The sequence below is a fragment of the Ammodytes marinus genome (genome assembly GCF_949987685.1).
Source record: "Ammodytes marinus genome assembly, chromosome: 6".
In the NCBI taxonomy this organism is placed as follows: domain Eukaryota; kingdom Metazoa; phylum Chordata; class Actinopteri; order Uranoscopiformes; family Ammodytidae; genus Ammodytes; species Ammodytes marinus.
The window spans coordinates 730,427-740,426 of NC_137235.1; the positions used below are offsets into that span (position 1 = coordinate 730,427).

General features: G+C 40.6%; 2 protein-coding genes across 2 annotated transcripts in view; both read right to left on the reverse strand.

Moving 5' to 3' along the window:
- The window catches only part of vps54 (VPS54 subunit of GARP complex), a 34,943-nt gene extending 29,998 nt beyond the window's left edge, over nucleotides 1-4,945 (reverse strand). The window contains exons 1-3 of the mRNA XM_080029527.1: nucleotides 4,861-4,945; nucleotides 1,720-1,868; nucleotides 982-1,223 (exon numbers count right to left, since the gene is read on the reverse strand). Of these exons, the coding sequence (XP_079885653.1) occupies nucleotides 982-1,223; nucleotides 1,720-1,837 (360 nt within the window). The 5' untranslated portion in view covers nucleotides 1,838-1,868; nucleotides 4,861-4,945. The remainder of the gene's footprint in view (nucleotides 1-981; nucleotides 1,224-1,719; nucleotides 1,869-4,860) is intronic.
- Nucleotides 4,946-6,567: 1,622 nt separating this feature from the next.
- Nucleotides 6,568-10,000, reverse strand: part of LOC307252007 (E3 ubiquitin-protein ligase pellino homolog 1-like) — a 12,671-nt gene continuing 9,238 nt past the window's right edge. The window contains exons 6-7 of the mRNA XM_080029532.1: nucleotides 9,317-9,553; nucleotides 6,568-8,911 (exon numbers count right to left, since the gene is read on the reverse strand). Of these exons, the coding sequence (XP_079885658.1) occupies nucleotides 8,333-8,911; nucleotides 9,317-9,553 (816 nt within the window). The 3' untranslated portion in view covers nucleotides 6,568-8,332. The remainder of the gene's footprint in view (nucleotides 8,912-9,316; nucleotides 9,554-10,000) is intronic.

Sequence of the window (10,000 nt, forward strand, 5' to 3'; positions counted from 1 at the left end):
AGTGAGTTTGTGTCTGTCTGTCTGTCTGTCTGTCTGTCTGTCTGTCTGTCTGTCTGTCTGTCTGTCTGTCTGTCTGTCTATCAGCGCTCGTGGATTCTCTCCCTCTAGAAAAAACAAACACACAGAGAGGAATTAAGATTCAGGATTATTGGTTAAAAAAAAACACAACCTTCAATGAAATGAAACTGAACCCTAAACTGCTCCCGATAGTTAGCCTGCTGCTATCGGTGTATGAATGTGTGTGTGAATGGTAACGTGGGAAAGGGAACAGGTCTCCCTTGAAAAAGAGTCTCCGGTCTCAATGAGATTTACCTGTGTAAATAAAGATTTATAAATAATAATAAACTATGGACATGTGAGTAAAGTATTAAGCGACAGACATCTCACTGAAGTTTACATAATGCCAGAATGTCTCTCATTTCTAAAGGTTGCTGTAAAAGGAGAATAAAAGAAAGAGAGGGAACAAAAGAGGGTGAAACCGCTTGGGCAGGATTCCTGACACGCACACGCCATGTGTAGGTATAAAACAGGGCACTAATCTCTACACTCCTTTAGCAGACAGGCTCAGACAGACAGACAGACAGACAGACAGAGAGTTAGAATCACCAATGGAGAGTTTGAGGTAGTAGGGCCCTATGAAATCCATAGGGCCTAGAACCTACCTGTACATCAAAGTATTACTGTTTATGTTTTGCTGTTTATTTTGTATTCGAGTGAAATATATTGTTTGTATGTTAATCTTTATGGTGGAAGCATGAAATGAAGTGAAAAATAATTATACAAAAAAAAAAAATGTAATGAGTGAGTGAGTGATAGAGTGAGTGAGTGAGCGAGTGTGTGATAGAGTGAGTGAGCGAGCGAGCGAGTGAGTGAGCGAGTGAGCGAGTGAGCGAGTGAGCGAGTGAGTGAGTGCGTGCGTGCGTGCGTGCGTGACTGACTGCCTGTCTGCCTGCCTGTCTGTCTGTTATTATTAATATTTACCTGAGCCATTTCTTGCAGGTAGGGTCCAAAGTTTTCCCGTGTGATGTTTGGGAGGTAGAAGGAAGGCATCACCTCCGTCTCGGCGAAGTCCAGTCCCCATGTCTTAGTGAAGAAGTCGGACTCTCGTTTAGCCAGCCGCGGGTCGTTCAGCGCCGCGGGGAGATTCACCTTCGAGCTGTAAACCGTCCAACGATCGTGTTCTGAAACTACAGAGGGCCCGTCAAGTAGCACGCGCCTCTCACCTGCAAGAGAGAAAGAGAAAGATTAAAAATATGTAAAAGGTGCTCTGAGGAACTTTCAGTTTGTGTTAATTCTAGCGCCTCCTTTGGACAAAAGCGGTAGTGTTTTTGACTACGCCAGCTGTTGTTCCTGGGTGAGCGTACACCCATGACGAAGGCATTAAGAAAAACTATATAAAAATAGCATTCTTTCTTTGCACTGATGGTCTTGTTTGCTGTTACATGTAATTTATGATCATCAGAGGAAAAATGAGACTGTTTCAGAAATATTTTAAAGTTCCTCATAGCTACTTTAAAACATTTACTTAAACAGACACACACACACACACACACACACACACACACACACACACACACACACACACACACACACACACACACACACACACACACACACACACACACACACACACACACACACACACACACACACACACACACACACACACACACACACACACACACACACACACACACACACACACACACACACTCTCACCGGTGGGCTCCTTGGGACAGACGTCGGGCAGCGATCTGATTGGAGGACGGCGAGAGGGGGAGGAGTCTGCTCGTTCCTTCAGATAAACTCCGCCTCTAGAACTGTGACTGGACGCCATGGCAACAGGGCTGAACCTCCTAGGAGGCTAGCTGCAGACAGACAGACAGACAGACAGACAGACAGACAGACAGACAGACAGACAGACAGACAGACAGACAGACAGACAGACAGACAGACAGAGAGAAATGGGGTTAGATTAGGGGTGTGCGAAATTGGCAAAAAATAATATCTCAATATTTTTGGATGGATTTTGACGAAAAATTATGATACCTAGAATCCCTCAAAAATGTTTTTAAAAAATGTAATACTTGTAAAAGCCTTGTATTTTACTAGCTCGCTCTTGTAAACAGTATATTAGATGTTTATGATATACTAAGAAAAACTACTTATCTAAAAGGTGCTCCGAGGAACTTTCAGTGTGTGTTAATTCTAGCGCCCCCCTTTGGACAAAAGCAGTAATGTTTTTACCACGCCAGCTGTTGTTCCTGGGTGAGCGTATATACCCATGACAAAGGCATTACAAAAAACTATATAAAATAGCATTCTTTGCACTGATGGTCTCGTTTGCTGTTACATGTCATTTATGATCATCAGAGGAAAAATGAGACTGTTTCAGAAATATTTAAAAGTTCCTCGTAGCGACTTTAAAAGACAAAGATCTTATTTATGAACACAGACAGGAAGTGAGTGAGACAGTGTGGAGTTGGATTAACGTGTTAAGAAACTAAAGTTCTTCGAGTTAGAGGAAGTAACAGCTGTTTGAGAGAAACTGTTCACACCAGAACTCAAAGAGTTTCTGCTCATTTTTTGCAGCAGTTTCCAGAGGGCTGACAGTTAAAGGTCAACTTCTAACTTCTGTGCCACGTCTGCAAAATCTGCACCGCAAAAATACACACTCACTACTGAAAACTGTTTTATTATCTCTTTTTCCAGGTGAACAAAATATAAAATGTAATCCAGTGGTAATAAACAGCCTAGGCTCTGTGAACAGGCATGTAGCTGGCTATGGTGGGCTCCCTTTGTTCACACAGTTTACACAGCCTAGGCTATCTATTAACAGAAGATTGTTTTTCAATGCACACACACAGTAAGAACAGGTAGAGAATGGTTATCAAAAAGTGATTTTGAAAACAAGTGTTCTCCAGAATCACTGACTGCACCTTTAATCTGACCGCTCACACTGTTAGACCCTCTAATCCCATCACACACACTGATAATGAAAGATTAGAGGGAAGGTGATTGCACCATCCACAATATCCACACTTATAGGAATACTTCACCCATACGGAACCAGCGTTCTATCATTATAAAATAACTATTATAATATAGTGAATGAGGTTTTTCTTCCCTCAGTCTTCCCTCAGTCTTCCCTTGGCCCAGCTGTCCTGTTAATCCTAACCCTTACTGTGATGTCACAAGAAGGAAACTGTAGGGTTAGACAGTGAGACCATAAAACACTCTTTCTGCCTTTTCTCAGGCTAGGATGATCCGATTTCAATTTTTTTTTTGCACATTTATACTAAATAGGATCTCAGAGTTCAATACACCTTCATATTCCAACCGGTGAAGTAGGGCTTTAAGGACTTGGACTTCTGAAAACATTTTATTTATTTATATATATTGTTGTTGTATTGTTGATATTGTTGTAACTTGTATTGTATTTTTTATATTTATATTTATATAACTGTGCAGCTGGAGGACTGCAACACAATGTCGTTGTCTTGTGCAATGACAATGAAGATTATTCTGATTCTGATTTCGAAGGTCTGTAGCCTCTCACTGTTACTATGCAGTGTTCACCCTTAGTGGGGCTGCCCCGCTGTATGGCTGACTGACTGTGTTTTGGTGAGTTAGTGCTATAGACGCCTGGCTTTCGCGTGCAGAAATATGAGCAATAAAAATATTTTCTACTCTCTTTCCCATGTCTTTTTGCACTGTTTACAATTTCTATGTATATCTAAAGATGTTCTTCTATACTTCTGTGTCATTCTAGAAAGAAAATAAAGTTATTGCATTGTTGGAAGGAGCCTCAGATGCAAGATTTCCATGGCAAAAACAGCTAACACACTAGGCCTATATGTTAACAATGTCCCCCTACTCCCCTGCAGTGTCTCAACAAAAGCAGTTATTATCCATGACCCAATTTATGATGTGTAATATATGTGTAATATAGAGGGTCACAGAAAGAGAAATGTAGGGTTAGACAGCGAGACCATAAAACACTCTTTCTGCCTTTTCTCAGGCTAGGATGAACCGATTTCTAAAATGTTTGCACATTTATACTACATAGGATCTCCGAGTTCAATACACCTTCATATTCCAACCGGTGAAGTAGACCTTTAATGTACTATTGTGTGCAAACGACTGCTCTTCTAATTATTATCGCACATGGCTAATAAAACAAGGACTTTAACTTGAAGTTGACCAAAGTTTGTTGTGTTCTAGGTATGTCTGTTTAGCATCTAATGTTGTTGTTCTACCACCTGAAACTGTAACGCTACAGCTCCCACGCTTACGTTAATTAAATCATGATATGTAAACATAAGAGATAAACGTGTCTGTCTGTCTGTCTGTCTGTCTGTCTGTCTGTCTGTCTGTCTGTGTGTGTGTGTGTGTGTGTGTGTGTGTGTGTCTGTCTGTCTGTCTATCTTTATCTTGTTTTTCTTTGACATGTCAAATCATTGATCTTGCAGGTTTGACAGACACTAGCAACTAGCCAGCCAGTTAGCTAGCATTAGCTTAGCTCCAGTGCTAACTCACTCAATGCTATGTTTATAGGTTATTTGTACCATCTACTGAGCTCACATTGAAGTCAACACTTAGCCGAGACACAACACACATAAAAACTATCTATACTATGAATGACAAGGTGTAAAAATACTATAAATCGCCCAGGCCTGAATCTCAAAATGCTATAATGCTAAAGCTAGTGTACTACAACTGGGTGTTGCGGTTACACGTAGACTGGCTGATGCTAATGGTAGCAGGTTAGCTTACACTGTTGACAAGCGACCTTACAATTCAAATTAAACTAAAAAGACACATATGTGAGTGACTGTGGACATTTGAAAGCTTCCGTACCTGTTGTGTGGAAGCGCAGGTGTCGCTATTTCTCTCGTTCACCATCACAGGAGCACGGGAGGAACCAGGGGAAGGAATAAACTACAATACACACCGGTAGGACTACAATACCCAAGATGCAATTCTTCTTCTTCTTCTTCTCGTGCCAGAGACCAGAGAGCTCGGAGCTGATGCTGACGCCGCCGCCTGCTGTTTACAAACTGTCACAATCACCAACTAAATAATGTTATTTAGGCGTACAACAATAGACGATTTTTTTTTTCTTTTTAGATAATTTTCTGTTGAAATATTGATGAAATGTAATAATTTATTACTTTTTATTTTTCTAACCTTCATTTCACAGGAAAACCTTTCACACTAAAACCTGTCATTTGTATTCATATATTTGTGTTAATATATTTATGTAAAAATTAGGGCTGTCAAATTAACGCGTTAATTTTGATTAATTAATCACAGAAAAATTAACGCGATTAAAAAAATTAACGCAGATTAATCGCACTTCTACAGTGCCCTTTGACCCGGTGCAAAAGTGGTGCGCAACTGCACCTGTAGCTTGATGCAGACACGGCCCGCACGGGTGAAAGGGAGAAAAGTAAAGAGAGAAGCAGAGGAAATAAAAGGGGCCGAGGGCTCTATGGACGGTTTATGGGATGCTTCGGGAAATTATTGAAGATAATTTTCTGTAAAAATATTTATGTAAAAATAATTAATAAAAAAAAAAATAGACAAATTGACCAGCATCTCTACCATTGTGTCCTTGGGCAAGGCACCTCTCGAGTGTGGTGTCTTGAAAGGGGATATGCAAAGACAAATTTAAAGGTAGCCATTGACTAATAAAGTAACTTAACTAAACAAAGGGTTTTTTATGATCTGTCTGGGTCACCAAAACCAAATAACGACACACACAAACATCCGCAGTGTTTTTTAATTTTTATTTGCACTTTGTACAAAAAACAATCGCTGAATGAATCACATGGAAATAAATTAGTAAATGTAACTTTTAATCCTGAATTTAAACTGCTGCTGGTTTTTAACTGAGGCATCCTGAGGTTTGACTGGTTTGACGAAAGGATAGTTCACCCAAAAATTAACCTAAATTCCATTCCATACCAATGTATTTTTTTGAGCCTCAAAAGGAAAAAATAATTACTTAAAATGAATGTTTTCGACGATTGTGACATTTGAAGGATAGTATCTCTAATATACACTTTGGAGGTTTGGCCACATGATGGCGCTAAAGCAACAATTATCAGATATCTACATCTATACATATTCCAATTTTTATTTATTGTTTATTAATTAAAGTAAATGCGTGATGTGTGTACAAGAGCAGGGACCTGTATTTGTTCACCGTGTGTGTGTGTGTGTGTGTCTGTCTGTCTGTGTGTGTGTGTGTCTGTCTGTCTGTCTGTCTGTCTGTCTGTCTGTCTGTCTGTCTGTCTGTGTGTCTGTCTGTCTGTCTGTCTGTCTGTCTGTCTGTCTGTCTGTCTGTCTGTGTGTCTGTGTGTCTGTCTGTCTGTCTGTCTGTCTGTCTGTCTGTCTGTCTGTCTGTCTGTCTGGATGCCAAAAGCAGAACGTGCTTCATCAAACAAGATAGCATTTATTAATTTTTATTCCTCATGTAACTACAGGAAAATACTGGTTGACTGTCTATAATGCCTGACGGATTTTTTTATTCTATAAAAAAAATCCAAATAAACCTGATAACCCAAAAAGTGAAATAAAAAAGTGAACTCTTGCTTTTTCACGTCTAGACTTTTGTTTTATTAAACAGTTGCAAATGTGTGTGAGAGAGAGGGAGTGTGTGTGTGGGGGGGAGTGAGTGAGTGAGTGAGTGAGTGAGTGAGTGAGTGAGTGAGTGAGTGAGTGAGTGAGTGAGTGAGTGAGTGAGTGAGTGAGTGAGTGAGTGAGAGAGAGGGAGTGTGTGTGTGAGTGGGGGGAGTGTGTGTCTGTCCGTCTGTGTGGATGGCATAAATAGTTTGATATTGACTAAATTGCATGTTTAGGAAGGAATGAGGAACCTGGAACCAAACGTAAGACTAGAATATGTTTGTAAACCAAACTGTGGGCCCTGCTGCTGTAAACAACAACAACAGTGAAACAGTAACTTTTCAGGAAGCTTTCTAACTTCAAACAGTGTTCCAGGGATCACATTTTACCGTGAGGAAAGTTTGTTTATTCAGTTATTATGAGAATATACCTTAGAAAATGTTTCACTTCTCTGACACACCCAAAGTTACACACTGCACCTTTAATATCATACAGTAGTTGAACAGCATCGCAAAGGAAGGCCACTTTAGCCCACATAAAAAGATAAGTACATGTTATGGATCAATATAGACAAATGAGTAACAATTGACTGAAACCAATTCTAATACAATACAAACGTAGGACCAAGTCTTAGTGTTTTTTTTTGTTTTGTTTTTTTTAAACCTGCAGTGTGTAGAATGTTGGGTTTTATTTCCTAGCAGATTTTGCATTAGAAGTAATTATAATATCCATAAGTACATTTAATTTAGTGCATAAAAACTGAAAAAAATGTTTTGAATAATTTTTTTTTCTCTTAGAAAGGGTCTCATATATGTCCATATTTCTGCATATTTTGGACCAAGGCCTAGTGCCACCATCTTGAAAGTGTCATAGTTGGAATGTCATCAGGTGCATTGTTTAAAATGTAGAATTGTTCTTGTCCTTGAAGGCCACTGTAGCTTCTGTTATTATTCGAAAGGGGTGGGGTTACCCAGGGAGTGTTGCATTCTAGAACTTTGTAGAACTTTCTTGATGATGTCATATTACACACTGCACCTTTAAGGCAGGTGAGACAGTGATCTGCTGAACCAAGAAAAAAACTATTTAAAAGTAATATTTTGTGCATTTTGTTTCACCTTGGGTCAATAATAAAACACAATCGGAAAAATAAATTTGCACAGACCCCACAGTTATTTAAATATCAACCTCTATTAACCTATATTATTAACACTGGATTTCTTTTTCAACACAGTATCATGAAGAGATATTCACTGATTTTGACAAGAAGCATTCTCCAGAACTTTAGAATAAATTAAGTTAAGTTATAAAAAAATTCTAAATTCTAAAATATTATTCCCATAACCCTAGTCCAGTGGTCTCTCTGGCATATGACAAAGTTTATACAAAGTGGGCTAGCAACAACATGCCCGTTTACAGAGCCTAGGCTATTTATCAACACTGTAATTTTTTTTCAGTGCACACACAGTACAGACAGGTAGTGGATCATGAGGAGATATTCACTGATTTTGACAATAAGCGTTCTACAGAGCTATATATTGGTCTTAATTTATAGTTAAATTAGGTTATAAAAAATTTAAAAATTCCCACGCGTCTTGTCCTTTAAAGGCCACCGTAGCTTCTTCTAGCAACATGCCCGTTTACAGAGCCTAGGCTGTGTATAAACTCAAAGCATATTGTTCTGTTGTTATAGAATAGGGAGTCTTTAGTCCAGTGGGCTCTGGAAGATGAGCCTCACGTAGCCGTTTTCTCCCCCGAGCGGAGCCACACAGAACGGGCACGTAGCGTGGAAGGTGTGGGTCCCGTGTGGAAGTAGCACGCGGCTCCAATACGCCGCTGTCTCCTTCGAACACACATGACCGCACGGGACAAACGCGTGTGTGGGTGTCTCTGAGTCCACGTAAAACCCTGCTTCACACCCCAACCACAGCGGCACATACGGGCCCTTTGTCCTGCACATGGGGCACTCTCTCTCCCTGCATTCGGCCTCGACTTCGGGATTCCTACGCCCGCCCCATATGTGGTATCCATGCACGTGTCCGCATTTTAGATACGCCCAGGGTTGTTTGGCATCCAGGATATCTTTGCGGTTGAGGGAGGGGAATTTGAGAGTGCTGAATCCGACGGGGCATTGCGGGCGGCCGGCGTTTAGCTCCAGTCGTAGGGCGTCAAGGTGTTTGGTGGTGGGCGTGTCCGATAGACCCTCAGCCGTGCGCCAGAGTAACGTGGCCCCACACAGGTCAATGAGACAGCCGTCAATCAGCTGGTTAGACTCACTGTCAACCTGGAAGAAAGATGGGGAGGAAATTATGTTAAAAGGAATACTTCACCCATACGGAACCAGCGTTCTATCATTATAAAATCACTATTATAATATAATGAATGAGGTTTTTCTTTCCTCAGTCTTCCCTCAGTCTTCCCTTGGCCCAGCTGTCCTGTTAATCCTAACCCTACATTTTACCATGTGTGATGTCACACTAGTAAAATGTAGGGTTAGACAGTGAGACCATAAAACACTCTTTCTGCCTTTTCTCAGGCTAGGATGAACCGATTTCTAAAATGTTTGCACATTTATACTACATAGGATATCAGAGTTCAATACACCTTCATATTCCCACCAGTGAAGTAGCTCTTTAAGTTTTTTGCGATCAGCCAATAAAAAAAGCGGAGAAGAAAAAGTAGAACCCACCATTTTGCCCCTCTGTTGTGACGATCTTGTTTCTCTGAGTGTATAGACGTTTCCACAGACGGATATCTCCCTCCACAGCCCGGGTGATTTTATACACGGCCTAGGCTCTGTAAACTGGCCCGGTGTGTTAATACACGGCCTAGACTCTGTAAACTGGTCCGGTTTCATCACCAACACTCCGTTAGTGGTCAGTCCATCCATCTGTCCTTCTGACGTCCTCCACTTAGCTGCTTTCTCCTGCAAACACGGACAGACAATCATGTTTTTATTTTATTTTTGGGTTTTTTAAAATAATTTTTTGGGGGATTTTTTTCCTATTAAAGAACAACACACAACTGAAAAATTTAACACAAAAACAAAAGACAAAATAAAATAAAACAATTTTTTATTTTTTTTATTTTTTCTCCAGGTAAATCCCATTGAGACCGAAGACTCTTTTTCAAGGGAGACCTGTTTTCCTTTCCCACGTTACCATTCACACACACATTCATACACCGAGAGCAGCAGGCTAACTATCGACATTCACACGAGGCAAGGTGGGTGAAGTGTCTTGCCCAAGGACACAACAACCATGACACAGGTGGCAGGGCGGGGATCGAACCTCCAACCCTTTGATCATCGGCCGACCCGCTCTACCACCTGAGCCACAGTCGCCCTAACATGGTGTACTTTGCCAGACAACTG